Source organism: Bos taurus, chromosome 10 (genome assembly GCF_002263795.3).
Source record: "Bos taurus isolate L1 Dominette 01449 registration number 42190680 breed Hereford chromosome 10, ARS-UCD2.0, whole genome shotgun sequence".
In the NCBI taxonomy this organism is placed as follows: domain Eukaryota; kingdom Metazoa; phylum Chordata; class Mammalia; order Artiodactyla; family Bovidae; genus Bos; species Bos taurus.
The window spans coordinates 28,871,186-28,887,911 of NC_037337.1; the positions used below are offsets into that span (position 1 = coordinate 28,871,186).

The following is a 16,726-nucleotide window of genomic DNA, read 5'->3' on the forward strand; positions in this document are numbered from 1 at the left end:
CTGCCTAAGTGGCCAGCAGGGGAAGGGTAACCCCTGAGCCAACTGCAGAAGTTATAATATGACCTACCTAGGCCAACACTGCTGTTCTCCAACAGGTAACTTAGATGCTCAAACATGGCCTTCTGATTTTGTCGGCTGATTCGACAGAAATAGCACAGGAAGCGGCAACAGCTAGCAACCATCTTTGGAAAGGCAATCTGTAGGGAGAAGTAGAAAGTGTCACGGGGAAGAATCTATCGTGAAGTCTTTCTGAAAAGGCTGACTTCAAAGAGTCTTAGGTTGGAGCCTTCCAAGCTGTGAACAGTTGGGAAAAAGAATTTTCTCCTTGCTTCCGGTTGTTTCCAAGACGTTTTCATAGGAGGGACAGAGAATAGACACCTAAGAAGAGGCTTCTAAAAATACTGAGGGCTAATTATAGCTCCTGAAGTATCTTTCTTTCAAAAAAAAAAAAAAAAAACAGATGTCAAGACAGAATTCTAGTCATCCTCAGATGTCATGTGAAATTGTTCAACCCTACATCAGACCACTGTTTCTGAGTAGGAAGGGAGGGGACAGAAAGGGAGATGGGTGATCACAGAAAATAAGACCTAGCACTGTATCAAACCTGAGTCTTCTGGGTAAAGGTCGGCCTCTACTGCTGTAGAAGCCTCAACAGCATCACCCTTTCAGAATGTGAGCCTCCCCCAATTACCTCTGTCCTTGATCACCACTCTCCTATGTGCTCCTAGAGCATTCATAACATGATTCTTACAATTTAGCACCAAAGTGCCAACTTCCATTACCATCAAAAGTGGTTGGCTTCTCTGCTTAACAAAGTAATTAGCATCTCCAGGAGCTGGCCGCATCTTCTGTTTGATCAATCATGCTCAATAAATGGTGTCAGTGTTAACCTTGGCTCAGGATCCAAGAAAGCCCTTGATTTCCACTTTTAGAATCATGGAACGTGTTCTAGGAAGTAAGATTCTAAAAGTTAGTCTGTCTGCTTGCTGAGGCACACAGACGTTTGTTCAGAGGTCTTCTGGGGAGGGTCCACTTTCCTGAGAGATCAGAAGGAAGCAAATGAGGAGCAAGGTGAATGGGGCTCCTGTGTTCTTCCTTCACAATGCTCACCTGTCAATATTGGTGGCACTGCTTTCCTAGGACCAGGTACTCTCGAATTTCCAATATTTAAAAACATCCCCTATCTGTTGCCTTAGAACCTCTCTGACTCTGAGAAGGACCTGGACAAGGTGCACTACCTGCCCAGGTGGGCCCTACTGGCACTCCCTGTCCCTTGGCAGCAGGAGCTCCCGGGCCCCTTATGGCGGGGCTGGCTAGGAAATCGACATCGTCAGGAGCTTGGCTCAGACAGGAAACACGTACCCTCCAATGGGAACAGTGCCAGGATCGTTATTAAAATCCTATTTTCCTTTAGAACTGCCTTCTGACACAGCACCAAACACACCAGGCTCCTAAGTGGAACCCGGAGGAATTCCATCTTGGAAGGAGCAGGACTGCAGAAGAGGATGGGAAGGAGACTGAGCAGCCCAGTGAAATGAGTGAGAACTGTTAACACTGGCTGGGTCCCATCTCCTTGCTCCTCCCCGTACCCTCCCTGGGAAGAATCACTAGGCAGTGGGCACCAGCCACGTGCAGGGGTCAAATTCAAGATAAATTCTCCTTGGAGAATTACCTGCAACTTTTCTGCACCCAGCACGTTCACCATCACCTCCATGACGGTCTCATGCATGCCGAGGACTCTCATGAGGTTGGGGTGCTGGTAAAATACCTTGTTGTTCATTATGTCTCTAGGGTAATCACAGAGAGAAGTCAGCACTTGCTTATTTCAATGCTACAACAATGCAGGGTTGAGAATACACAAATGCACATGAACACACATTTGGGGTGAACTAATGTATGAGTTTGATCCCTGAGTTGGGAAGATCCTCTAGAGAAGGGAATGGCTACCCCCTCCAGTATTTTTGGCTGGAAAATTCCACGGACAGAGGAGCTGAGGAGTCTGGAAGGCTACAGTCCATAGGGTCACAAAGAGTTGGACACGATCGAGGGACTAAAATTTTCACTTCTAATGTACATGCCATCTGCTGGAAAGATGGTCAGAAGGTACTAGGTTGGTGGAATATATGTGGAGGGCCATTTTTAGCTGAAGGAATATCTTATGCTCATTTATTTCTACTTTTTTTCTTTTAAATATTTCCTTCTGATGACATCAAGTAGCTGCCCCTCAGTTGTTTGTCTGTTTTTTTTTTGCTTGTGATAGTTTTGAGATAGCCCAAACCACTGAATTCTCTTCCTCTGTGTATTAAGGGTCTTCTATTTTTTGTTCTCCTGTCCTTATATCTATATCTCTATGTACCTTAGTTATCCAAATGGTAGGGCAGGGTTGTACCCTCTTCTTAAGGCAGTTGTGTATTAGGTGCCAATGATATTCTGGGACAGTAGTACTCAATAAAATGATCAAAATGAAACATAAAAAGAATTACGTTTTTAAGTCATTCGACATAAATTCACATAATAAAGCTGCAGGCAAATCAAAATACAGAGGCAGCCTGCAGCCTGGCTGTGTAATTCCTTGCACGTGGTTCCTCTCAGCCCATATCCCTTTCTCCAGAGGGCTGCAGCTGTTAAAAGGAGACAGCAGTAGGTCTTAGTGGAGCTATGTCTACCACAAGGGCTGGAGAAAGGCTAGTTCTGCAGCTGTTTCCTCTTCCCATAAAAGTCTCTTCACCTCTGTTGTAAGAGTCCTCTTTGGAAATGAATTTAAGGAATGCATGCATCCCCTCGTCCTGCCTCAACTGCCAGCATCCCTGTTCCGGGTCTCAGTGACGCTCCTTTACTTTGCTGGTTTGAGGGTGGTAGGATGACAGTTCCAGCAGCAGGGAGACTATGGTTCTAGTGCTCGATTTTATTCAGGTAAAACTGTGGGTTAGTCAGTGAATGTTTTGGGGGGGCTTTAGGTTTCTCATCTGCAATATATATTACCTAATTAAAGGAAATCTTTTTGATATCTAAAATGCGATCTTTCTTGTGGTATACATATACAATGGAATACTACTCAGCCATAAAAAGATGAAATTTTGCCATTTGCGGCAACATGAATGGACTTGGAGGGCATTTTGCTAAGTGAAATAAGACAGATAAAGACAAACACTGTATGATATCACTTATAAGTGAAATCTAAAAAATACAAGAAACTAGTGAATATAACAAAACAGAAGTAGACTCACAGATACAGACAGCAAACTAGTGGTTATCAGTGGGGAGGAGAGGCTGGGGCAATACAGGGGTAGGGGAATGGGAGCTACAGACTGTTGGGTGTAAGATAGGCTCAAGCATATATTGTACAACACAGGGAATTTAACCAATATTCTGTAATAACTGTAAAAGGGAAGTAACCTTTAAAATTGTTTAAAAATTAAAAATTTAAATTATGAAAACAAAAACAAGCAAATAAAATTCAATCTACCATCCAGCCTTAGCTCATGAAATATACAAGGGCTAGATCAGGCAGGATGTTGCAGGCCATGTCACAGATTTTATAGACTTCACTCTAGATCCATGGGAAACCACTGGAGTATGTTAATCAGGAGAATGACGTGATGACACAAGTAAATTTAGGTTTAGATCCAGTCTCAGATCTATAGTGATCCCACAAAGGTTTAGCTGCCCTCCTCAATTAGCCTGTAGCAAATAGCCACCTCAATCCATAATACTGAAAGCAGCAGCATTCTGTACAATGCACTTCTATACTGTAACCAGTAGCATTGTATATAGTGCATTCTTAGTCTATTCTTGGAGTAAATTCTTAAAATTTGAGATCACTGTGCCCCATCTTGCCTTCTAGAAAGATTGGCTTTCACTTCTTGGCTTAAGGTGTGAATACAGTGCTAGTGTTTTTTTAAATTTCATCTTTAATCTTTAAAAATCTAATAATTTATAACTTTTTCCTACTAGCCTCTAAGTTCCTTCCTTAAAGTTTGACAGGGTTTAGGATCAATGTCAACTCTTTTAGGCCACTAGAAATTCATTTAGGGAACTGAAGTGGCACTTTATTAGCAAACTGGCATGGAGGACCATTCCTCTACTTTGTTTTGTTTCTTCATATGGGCCATTCTGCAAAGTGACAGTTACTGAAGGTCAGAGAGAGTAAATACAGCCACCAGATTGTTTAATTTATGACCAGTGAGATAGTCTACTGGGAGAATTTGGTTCATTATAAAGTATTTTATATTAGCATATCTAGAGATTCTTTGGCATGTTTCCTTAAAGAATGAAATAAAAGCAACTATATATAATACAACCCCACCCCAGAATTGTGCTGTTATCTTTGTTTCACATGTGTAGAACTATCTCTGATTATCCAGAGAGCTCAGCCTGCAGAAGCAGTGTGTGTGGGGGCGGGGTGGAAAAAAAAAAAAAATTCAATCTTTCTAGTGATGTGGCTTCTAAGGAAGATCTACAAGCTACTGTCATGAGGAAACACATTTTGAAGAATTGATGACAATGACTCTACTCCCAAGAAAAGGGAGGAAAAGGGCTATAGTTATTCAAAGGGAAGTTTCAGAAGATTTCCAGTCAAAACCTTAGGTGCTCAAAAAGTCTCTCTCTTGTTGGGTTGAACACACTGTCCCCTCCTTTGAATCTTTTCATTGCTTCCCTGGGACTATTTTTATCAGATTCAAACTAAATATCTGCTTTTTTCCAAGATTCCTTCCTCCTTCTTCTGGCCACGGCCCTTCACCCCAAGTAGCCCACTGTCTGGTCTCTGAGGTTATTGAAGGGGACTGATTTAATGAGCATATAATCTGAAAATGAGTGAAATCAGGATGGGGAACCCAGAGGTTTTTATGTGACTTGATTTCAGAATTGCCTCCTCTGCAAGCTTGCCCTTGATGGGAATGACCCACCCCAGCCCGTTGATCATGAGTAGCTCCTCCTCCTTGCCCATCCTGACGCTGAGCAGGCAGCGAATTTGGCCCAGGGCAGCTAGCAGGCTGATGGTGTCGCTCACGGAGGCCTGGCTGATGGTATAGGTCTTGCGCAGCGCCTGCAGCAGCTCCCCGATGCTGTCGTACTGCCGCCGCAGAAGGTTGAACATCATCCGGACCAGCTCTGCATCCTGGATCTGGTCCTCCTGGGCCCAGCGGATCATGGTCTGTGAGATGAGCTCCTTCAGGGTCGCTGGAAGGACAAGGGGAAGCACCAGTACTGTGGCTGTCGAGGCTCAGGAGCACTGCGCACTCTGTCACTTCACTCAGTGATAACGTACAACATCAGCTGGGTAGGGTTAAAAAAATTCTTAAAGGTGGATTATGGCACACAGAGAAGTAGAACGCATACCAAAAGGCAGGTGCATGAGCCACATTATAATAAACGAATATCTTCAATTTGAACTGAGAAGGCTAAATGCTCTATTTGGATTAAATGGCATTCAGTGATGCTTGAATGATGCTGACAAGGAAGACAAAATAAGATGCCTTCTTGCCATCAGGGTGCTCACAACTTGGTTCTTCACATTTTCATTTTGACTTAAAAGCTACATTTTATCCTTATTTCATAATACAGTGCAATACACACTAAGATGGGGTTGTGTATAAGTGCCACAGGATAGAGTGGGGAGTGATTCTGGATGGACGAAAACATAAGAAGACGTTGGGCACTGCCTCTTAGGAGTAAAGCACTATTAGGTGCTAGGATTTCTCTACCATAAATACTATCCTCCAAGTATCCTAAAGATACTATCCACCATGAACTGAGTAAGCCATACCACTGATTCAAGAACTCTAAACTATATTTGAGATGACACAAACATAAAAATACACTAGGGGATGGAGAGAAGTAGACTGAGAACCTTCTATTAGGTCCAAAGACTTTGCAACCAGACATCTGACCATCACCCGCTGAACTGACTGTGTTGTCCTGGATCTTTGGCAGGAGTCAGCTGACACTGTGTCAGATGCTTTACAAGCATCAAGGGAGGATCCAGTATGAGTGAATTCAGAACGTATCGGGGCTCATGCTGGTTGCACAGAAACACCACTGGCTGCACAAGTAAAGGAAAGATGGCTCAAGTGGGAAGCAAACCAGCACTGGGACCTTCACAGGTTGAGCTGAACGGCCCCCACAAAGTGCTGATGGTCACTGGTGTGGGAAGATGACCAAAAGGGAGATGCAAATCTGAGCAGGAGGACAGTGTGATAGAGGATCCTGCCAGAACGTCTGGGAGGCACTGCTCACCCCGCTCCGTGTCATGCACATTTCCAGAAGATGCTGTAACACAGGTGAGACACGCTGCTCTTATAACTGCTTCCAAGTCCAGCTCTGCCTGGCACATTCTTGCAAGGTATGGATGGCACCAAGGCCCTTAATTCAGACCCGTGATAAAGGCAGAGCTCAGGGGCTGGTGAGGGTTGAGCAGTCCTTCACTGAAAGCACTGGGAATAAACTCAGATGCTTTCAGTAGCCTGTGCCCCGTCTTATATAATTTTCTACCTCTGTGACACTAAATATGGCAGGTGTCTTCTCTACATACGATAACGGCTCATCATAAGGATATGAAAACTGAACTTTGTTACCAAAGCTCCAGAAGAGATCTAGATGTAAAGGATGAATTCAACTTACTTCTGTGTCTATCAACCCTGGGGATATTTTAGGTTTAGACAGGAGACATAAGCTAAAAAACTTAAAAAAAAAAAAAAAAAGGATACCCAAGGCAGAGAGAAGCACAGTTAAAAGATGTTCCTAAGAGAACTCACTAGGCAGGGATTGCTGACTAACATTTGTTAGGTTAGATAATACCTGAACTTTCTGGGGGAGAAAAGTTATTTACCATCTAAGCCTCGTCTCCTCTCAGGAACTTATTTCCTCTGCAGTCAAATGTAAAAGTTTTTGTTTCTCCTACTTAATAGTCACACTAATGAATAAAAGCAGGAGAAAACCATAGATGTTTTTGTATGCAACATAAGCTTACCCGGTCCTGTATGTACAGTTTCCTCTTAAGCCTGACTTTGGACTGAAAGAATTACAGTTCTCAATACTTACAACCAAATTCATTGCAGAGATAATACACGTGACCACAGTCCCTGCCACACATGAAAAGCAACCATAAGTATTAACCAGCTCAAGGACCATCCTCTTTTCAACAGGGAATTCTACAGAGTCACACTGAAATCATGTAAATATTCCCCTAACCTGTCTTTCAGATTAGTTCAAGATTCGGGTGAGCTCTTAGCCACACACTGACTTACCAATCCAAATCAACATTTATAGCCTAGAGAATGGTTCATTTCAGCACAACACCTCATGAGAGGGCAAATGGGAAAGGAAATAGCTACTTTTTTTTGGAAAGGGCAAGATTTTATTTTTGTATAGTTGATTTACAATATTGTGTTAATTTCTGCTGTATAGCAAAGTGATTCAGTTATGTATATGTGTGTGTATATATATTATATATATACACAGTCTTTTAAAAAATTTTCATTTCCATTGTGGTTTATCACAGAATATTGAATACAGTTTCCTGTGCTATACAGGGGACCTTGTTGTCTAATGTGTATGTAATAGGTTTGGATCTGCTAATCCCAAACTCCCAATCCTTCTCCCCCAACCCCTCCCCCTAGACAACCACAAGTCTGTTCCCTATGTCTGTGAGTCCATTTCTGGGAAACAGCTCTTTAGCCTGAAAGGGAAGAACAGGAAATGCCCCGTGGGTTCTTTGTCCAGGTCAGCCTTTAACATATATGTGAGGCAATGGGATAAACAATTATCTATGTGTGACCAAGTTAATGCTCAGTTAAATTGTGACCCCCAAGCTCCCAACAGAAAAAGCACCTCATCATCGTGTATCGATAGGCAGATGTAATTCAGTAGAAGGCACAGCATTTAAGACCATTCTTGTTGGACAAGGTTTCAGATTGTGAGACCGAGGTTCGGAAAGTGAGAGAAAGTATAACTGTGAGAAGAAAACAAACTCGGGACGGGGGAGAAACATTCTTAAGAGCCCTGAGAAGCACGGTGTACTTTGCGGCCTGACATATGCTGGAGACCTAGCACCCACCAAGCAAACCTAGGCTGAATAATGAATTTTTAAAGGTCTAAACACCTCTGGGACTGAGAAAATGGAGCTTTATACCCCTGGCAGCAATGCTGTTGAAAATTGCTAAGACTTTAATTAGCTCCCACGAACCAGCAACAGAGCAGCATAAATGAACCAGGGTAGAGAGGTTAAAGAGAACACATTTTCTAGAATGTGATAGGTTCTTCATGTAACTGCATATCTGGGGATTAAAATAATTAATGCACATAACCGTCTCTGGCATAAACCATGGGCTTAATAAAAGGTAACTCTTATGCTATCTGTGCCAGTAACTATAAAAAGTTTGGTTCACAGCCCCCTGGGGTCTCCAAGACCCTTCAGGCAGTTTGCAAGGCCTGTTGTACTTTCATAATACTTCCAAGATGCTATTTGCCCTTTTCATTGTGTGATCAGCTGCACTAATGGTGCAAAAGCAATAGTGGGTAAAACTAGTGGGGCAAAAACAAACAAACAAAAACAAAAGCTGGGTCCTTAGCACAAAATCAAGACAGCAGCACCAAACTCTATGCTTTCCTGCTGCATTACCAGACCAATGACCGGTACTGCTTGCATTAGAATGCTCTGAGTGGCATAGAAAGATTATTAATTTTATTAACAACAAACAACTGATGCTGAAGCTGAAACTCTAATACTTTGGCCACCTGACGTGAAGAACTGACTCACTGGAAAAGACCCTGATGCTGGGAAAGATTGAAGGCAGGAGGAGAAGGGGATGACAGAGGATGAGATGGTTGGATGGCATCATCGACTCAATGGACATGAGTTTAAGTAAACTCCGGGAGTTGGTGATGGACAGGGAGACCTGGCGTGCTGCAATCCATGGGGTGGCAAAGAGTTGGACATGACTGAGTGACTGAACTGAACAACAAATTCCTGAGTATACATATTTCTAAAGCACTTCTGTTGTACAAAGGCCAGTGGTTTTGCTGAGGAAAAACACCTGTGTGATTGTCATGATTGTTGCTAGCTAAACTAGCTGCTTCTTTCTTGGAATGCCACCTTAATTAAGAGAACAACAGACAAACTATGGTTAATCACACTTGAGTAACTGACAGATATTTTCTTAAAAATGAAACAAGCCTGTCACTTCAAGGAAAATAACTCTTAGGACTTGTTGCCAAGTTTAAAATTCAAGCTTTCAAGAGAAAACTAGAATTTTGGAAAAATGTTTTTCTGCCACTGTGAGTTTGATAGCTTCCCAATATTTAAAGACTTTTTTGATTAAGTTGTTGATATTAATGAATGTAACTTAAGAAACAGTTTATAATAAACTGTGTCGACATTTGAAAGCTCTGTATAACTCAGTGAACCAGTCATTTCCCAATGATCAATGTGTAATGTTACAAAAAACATCATGGATAAAAGAATCCATTAACAAACGAGATAGACCAATGGATTGTTATATAACCCAATAAAAAAAAGTCTTTACTATTATTTCAAATTCCACATAGCAAATAACTTTTGAGGAACTATTACTTGCTGAGACTTAACATAGTATCAAAAGAATATCCACAATTATCTGAAAAGGCTACCAATAGTAGTCCTTCTCTTTCCAACTATATATCTGTGTGAGGCCAATTCTTTAACCAGACATAAGAATAAAAAAAAAAAATCCAGCTATCTTCCAAGTCAGACATAAGAGATTTATAAAAATGCAAAATATCCCAAATCATTTTTTTGAATTATTAAACATTTAGTTGTTTTTCATAGAAGTTATTTATGTAACATGTAATGGGTTTACTCTATTATTATGTATTTAAGTACAGTTAATTTATAATATTATAGTAGTTTCAGGTATCCAATAGACTTATTTGATATTTTTATAGATTATATTTGATTTAAAGTTATAGTGGCTATATTCTCTGTGCTGTACACGATATCACCATAGTTTACTTCTTTTTTTAAAAATATAAATTTATTTATTTTAATTGGAGGCTAATTACTTTACAATATTGCATTGGATTTGCCATACATCAACATGAATCCGCCAGTTTATTTCATTCATAATAGTTTGCATCTCTTCCTCCCCTGTCCAATCTTGCCCCTCCCCTCTTTTCTCTCCCCACTGTGCCCAATGCTAATCACTACTTTGTTCTCTAAATCTGTGAGTTTGTTTCAGTTTTGCTATATTCATTTGTTTATTTTTTAGATTCCACACATAGGTGATAAATACACTGGGCTTGTCTTTCTCTGACTTATTTCATTAAGCATAAGTGGGTTTCTTATTTTTCAATGAATTAACAAATATTTAAAAAATCTCAGTTTTAAAATCTATTTTAGTTTCACTTGTGTAATACAATAGATACAATCCTCATAAACTAAGGCATATTGGGATCCTTGCTAAGTTTTAAGAGCGTAAAGGGGCCTCAAGGCTGAAATTTAGAGGATCACTGTCTCTATAAAAGGGTCTACCTTAGGGGATGGCTGTTACTGGAAGGCAAATCATTCCCTTTGGCTAAGATAAACCCTATTCCGTTGGACTGTGATTCTAATCAAGTGGTTGAGACCAGAACCTTGAAAACTGTGCCTTAGGAAGCTTTCTCTGTTTCTGGATGAGAGGTAAATTAAATGAGCATAAAGAGAGTAAGACAGCTCACGTGAGAAATAAAGTGAAGATTAAAGAATCATTATTTTGAAAATTGAATCCTGGCCCATTATTCATTCATTACCAAAGGGCTCCCCACCAGCCTGAAGGGCCCTAAGCTTCCCTCTTTCATTTGGGTTGAAGATGAGTCACCTTGGGAGCAAGGAGGGAGCCAGGTATCTTTGACACCGAGGCAGCCAGGCCTTCTGCAGCCTGCTCTGCAGCCTGCTTTGCAGCCAGTACAGTGAGGCACAGAGCAAAGGAGGGCTGCAGGCTGTAGAGGGAAGCACTAATTTTCTGCCCCTGACATTTGGTGACCCTTCAGCAAAGACTTTATTTTCAGTAACACCTGAAACCAGGGTGGTCTGCTCTAGAAGGGTTTGCTCTGGAGGTCATGTGTAACCACGCCTCAGGACACACCTCACTCATCCATTTCTGCCTGTCCTCATCTTAGTAGGTGAATTACCTCTAGTTATGTCACCCCTAAGTTAGCTTATCAATTGAATGACATTTTCTGTTACATGCCCAATACTGAATAAAGTACTCTATATGAAACTATTTCAAGACACAGTTACTACCCACAGCAGCCTAGCCGGGAAAACTAAATATGTAAATAAAGTGTAAAATAATGGGTAAAACTGTATTTGCCCAGGACATTTAGAAATGAGACCATTTATAAGAAGGTACAACTTCCATTATAATACACATGCCCAAAAGAAATCAGAGAAGAGAAATGATCAGATCTTCCTCTCTTACTTTTCCCCTTAATGATGAGTCCTTTTTCTGAAGTTCTTTATATTCTAGAATAAGTCCATATTGCTGCTGCTGTTTAGTCACTAAGTCCTGTCTGACTCTTGTGACCCCAGGGTCTGTAGCCCGCCAGGCTCTTCTCTCCATGGTATTTCCCAGGCAAGAATACTGGAATGGGGAGCCATTCCTTTCTCCAGGTGATCTTCCTGACCCAGGGATTGAACCTGCCTTTCCTGCTTGGCAGGTGGATTCTTTACCACTGAGCCACAGGGGAAGCTGTAGGTCCACACTGCATGGAGACTAAAGAAGCAAGGAGGAAAAAATTCTATCATGAATTTATCTCCCAAGGAAGATATGAAATGATCTGAGAGAAAACACATTCCGATGGTTTGCAATGCCATTTCCTTTCAAAAGATAATTTACACAAGTAGTTCATGTAGTAAATACTTATTTTTTGTTGTTGTTGTTGTTGTTCTGGTATCAATGGGAAAGTGCTGACAATTTTGGAAGGATTTTCAGAAAAGCCAATGGAGATGATTCTCAAGAATACTTAAATCTCTTTCTTAAGCAGAGACAGATACAACTAAATACTGATTTCATTTCTGCTGTTTTTCTAAGTTCATCTTTGGAAACGCTGCCCTTTCATGACTGAGAACACTTTGGTGTTCACAAGAAAAACATCTCCAAGTCTGGGAGACTGTTTCTGTACTTAGAGAATGAGCTGAGGGTTACCGGAGGGGAAGGGTTGGGGAAGGGATAGCCTGTTTGGGATTGACAAGTATATACACTGTTATACTTAAAATAGATAAACAAACACCTACTGTATAGCTCAGAGAACTCTGCTCAATATTCTGTAAAAACTTACATGGGATAAGAGTCTGAAAAGAATAGATACTTGTGTATCTATGACTGAATTATTTTTCTGTACAGTTGAAACTAACATAACATGGTTAATCAATTGAAGATAAAATTGTTAAAACTACAAAAAAAAAAAAAAAGAGAGAGAGAGAGAGAGAAAGAGAAAAGAAACACACCTCCTGAAGGGGATGAGGCTCTAGGCAAAACATAAAAGTGAGGCGAAGAGGTCAGTCTGCCATTTGCCTTCATGACTGGCCCCTCTTACTGTCTCCCACATGTGCACAGACGTCCAGCTGCTCCACTTAGAACCCCCCCACCATGTGATGAAGTTGCTTCCACAGTCTTGGTTGCAATCGTAGGATTTTTATCCACCGATTTACCTTTTCCAAGAAGGCCTTGTTAAGTGCACTGAATGGTTCAGCTCATGGGATTTTAAAAAAGCTATAGTGCTTTTTTTCAAAAAGGAAAAAGAAAGAAAGATATGGAACCAAGCTCTTGTTTTTCTGATGGGAAATAAAATCAGCTCCTATGAAACAGAATGCCTTTGGGAAGCCAAATGTATACGCGTGGTTTCCTTGATGATTATAAATGGCTTCGTTTATGAAATTATTAACTTTCTGACTCACACTCCACTGTTGTAATTAGTGTAATTAGGGATAGTCACATTCAGGAAATTATATCAAGTATATGATCTAGAAGCCACATTTTAAATGATTGCTCAGGTTAACTCAGAGTGGAAATATTTCTAAGGCACTGTATTATTTAGGGAGACTTGATGACTGAAAGATAGTCTAAAAGAAAAACAGCTACTTCACTACTCAATTTCTCGACTAGTCAGATAGATACTCCATATAAGAGAAAGTATTAGAGTGTCTTCAAATTAGACCTAGGTTTAATATATTAGTGTTGGAGCCCAGTATTTATTTGTAGGTTTCTTATTTCCTTCCACTTGTCACTTTATAACTAGCTATGGAACCTCAGAATCTCAAGTCCTTTATTCTGTGAAACTTGCAAGAAATTTCTCTAGGGAGTCACCCATCATCCTTGATATAACTCTTTCCTAAATGGTCAAATTACCAGCTTTGCAGTGCCAACTATAATAAGAGAAAGATCATTTATTCTCAAGGTACAGGTTTAAATTTTTAGGCTTCAGAGGTCTGGAAAGAATCTTTTCATCCCTAAATTCAGACCACAGTCCAACTGGCCATCAAGCAATGAGGTGCATGCTTAATATCAAAGAGCAGATGTTGGTCACTGGCAAAGCAAATCCCAACATCTTACAGATTCCCAAGCCTAGGCTGCTGTGACATTTCTTTGAGTGTGCTCCTAAATCTGGGTCAGTTTGGAAGAAAAAGTATTCTGATTACATTGTGGAGAAGGAGCGAACAAAACTGCACTGTACTTAAACTTAGAAAGCAATTTATAACGCTCACACTTACAATGGGAAAAGAAAAATAATTATGTACCTCTTAATTACGTAGACTTATTTTTAAATTCTAGGTGATTAAAAGTCAGCTTGTGGTATGCCGTAAATGCTCTGGAGGCATAACAGGTGGTAGATCAATTTCAAGTAGGAAGAACAAGTGTATTTCAACCTCTGCTTTCTTCCTCCCTGAGGTAGGCCGAATAAGGCCCCTCCACCCCACCGCCAAGATGTTCAGCTCTGAATTCTTAGAACCTGTGACCATGTTGCCTGATATGTCAAAGATGCTTTGTAGATGTGATTACATTAAGGATCTTGAGATGGGAAGACTATCCTGGGTTATCTGGGTGGGCTCAATGTAATCACAAAGGTCCTTATAAGAGGGAGGCAGGAGGGTTGAGAGTCAGAGAAGGACCTGTGATGACAGAAGCAGAGGGTGGACTGGCACCTCTGCTGGGGGGCCACTAGTTAAAAATACAGGCAGCCTTTCAAAGTTGGGAAAGGCAAGAAATGGATTCTCCCCAGAACTGTAATGCTACTAATTCATTTTAAACTTACGACCTCTAGAGCTGGGTGGTAATGAATTTGTGCTGTTTTTAAGCCACCAAAAGTGAAACTGAAAGTCGCTCAGTCGTGTCCGACTCTTTGCAACCCCATGGACTATACAGTCCATGGAATTCTCCAGGCCAGAATACTGTAGTGGGTAGCCTTTCTCTTCTCCAGGGGATCTTCCCAACCCAGGGATCGAACCCAGGTCTCCTGCAGTGCAGGCGAATTCTTTACCGGCTGAGCCACAAGGAAAGCCCTTAAGCCACCAAATTTGTGGTGATTTGTTACAGCAGGGCAGGAAACTGACATAGTCTCATGGATAGAAAGTCCTGGGTTGAGGATATTTGAGTCCTTTTCTGAAGATCCAAATCAGACAGGAGCATTTCAGTGAGCAAGAACTACAGACATCAGACCTGAGAGTGAGCTAGTTTTCCAAGTTTTTGCTGAGGCAACTGGAGTAGATAAATGACAGCGTTGGTGACACAAGCGAAGACTGTCTGGATCTGGCCCAGGGCTTGTGTCAAACGCGAATGACAGTAAATGCAGAAAGTACTCACCACAGAACCGTGGTGGCCCATTAGATAACACATACACGTTTCAGACAGCACATTCTCTAGTTCCTGTAACACAGCGTTTTGGCCTCTACTCCCTTTCTGAACATCAAGTGCAGAACTGCATACATCTCAACACTACCCACTGAATAAATGAAAGATGCTGGAGGTGATGACCATCATGGCATATTGAATATTTCTGACCACCGAGTCAGCATCTATTTGACCCTTCTTCCTTCTCAACAGAACCCTGCTTTTGTACAGATACCTACCTCTCTACCTCATGGCCATGTTCCTCTGTGAAAGGACCCAACCCTCCTCCAAAGGTGGCTCTGGCGACTAAGTCACCAGCACGTTATTTTCTAGGTCACACCCATTGGTTCAACAGTTGACCCCTGATCAAGTTCTCCAGTCAAAAGTGATCACAGGATTCTTGCCTTGAATACCAGAGTAGAAGAAACCTTCTCACCATTCCCTTGAACACCGTTCAAGGGATGGATGAGGCCCAGAAATGCAACCACCATGTTGGCTGTGGAGGTGAGGAGAGCCAAGGAATTAATTCAACAAAGGGACTGCGGCCATCATCTCCAGATACACCAGTCATAAAATTCCTTTATCAGCTACTCCATCTGAATTGGGTTTTCTGTTCTTTTTTTACTGAAAGCACCGGAAATGATAAACATGGAAGTGAAGTTCTTATGTATGAACTATACCTTTTAAATTCACTTCAGGAGCTGAAAGTTACACCAACTTCTAAGTACCAGAACATTAAACTGAGCACTGCTTTACTGAGTTCTTATATTCCCTTCTCCTACCCTGTGAGACTGGAACTATTATTATTCTCTTTTTACAGACAAGAAAACTAAAACAGAAAAGTTTCAGAAATTGGCTTAATATCATAAGCAGTAAGTGACAGAGCTGGGAATCAAACCTTGCCTGCTGGAGTCTAAACCCATCTATGTTACCATCTTAGCGCTGCTTACTCTCAATAGCTTTGTAAAATTCAGAAAAATAGTTATCTTTATTAACGCTTTAAATTTATTTTTTTTTTTTTGGTTTAATTATTTATTTTAAACTTTACATAATTGTATTAGTTTTGCCAAAACATCAAAATGAATCCCACCACAGGTCATACATTGTGTTTCCCCATCCTGAACCCTCCTCCCTCCTCCCTCCCCATACCGTCCCCTCTGGGCGTCCCAGTGCACCAGCCCCAAGCATCCAGTATCGTGCATCGAACCTGGACTGGCAACTCGTTTCTTACATGATATTTTACATGTTACAATGTCATTCTCCCATAACGCTTTAAATTTAAATTATACTGCTTAGAAGCGCTCTTCATAAACTCCAAAATGGATTCAGAAATAAATCCTGAAGATTATAAAGCTTTAGCTCTTTTTCTAACTGACTCTGAGCTGGGCAGATTAGTCACTTTCCCAAGAGGCTCAGATTCTTCACCAATAAAATGAAGTGAACAATATAAAATTCATGTTGAAGAAAATGAATGAGTGTGTCATCTAGGGACAAGAGTGCTGGGTACTTGGTTCCTGCTCCGCCTGTGTGACCTTGGTCAAGATGCTTTACCTCTCTGTGGCTCTGTTCACTTGTATGAAGTCAAGTCACTTGTGGCTTAATATTCTACAATTCTGTGTCTATCTGACCCACTGAGTTCTTGAAAGGGTTGTCCTAGTTTATTAAAATGGTGAAATGAACACTTATGTCTTCACTGGGTTAAACTGATAAGCACTAAGAATTTTACCACTGAATTTTAATGCCAACCAGCCTTATCACCATGTTACCCAGCTTGTACTTGCTAATAGTAAAATCTGAGACTGAGGAAATAAAATCTTTAAATGCCAGTGGTTACTGACCCTGGCGAAGAAGTGGCCATTATCAAAGCATCACTGCACATCGCT

The 16,726-nt window shown here is 41.1% G+C and overlaps 1 protein-coding gene across 1 annotated transcript in view; it reads right to left on the reverse strand.

Annotated features, from left to right (window-relative positions):
• RYR3 (ryanodine receptor 3) overlaps positions 1-16,726 on the reverse strand; it is a 558,656-nt gene that overhangs the window by 143,366 nt on the left and 398,564 nt on the right. The window contains exons 39-41 of the mRNA XM_015473104.3: positions 4,908-5,181; positions 1,673-1,787; positions 68-197 (exon numbers count right to left, since the gene is read on the reverse strand). Of these exons, the coding sequence (XP_015328590.2) occupies positions 68-197; positions 1,673-1,787; positions 4,908-5,181 (519 nt within the window). The remainder of the gene's footprint in view (positions 1-67; positions 198-1,672; positions 1,788-4,907; positions 5,182-16,726) is intronic.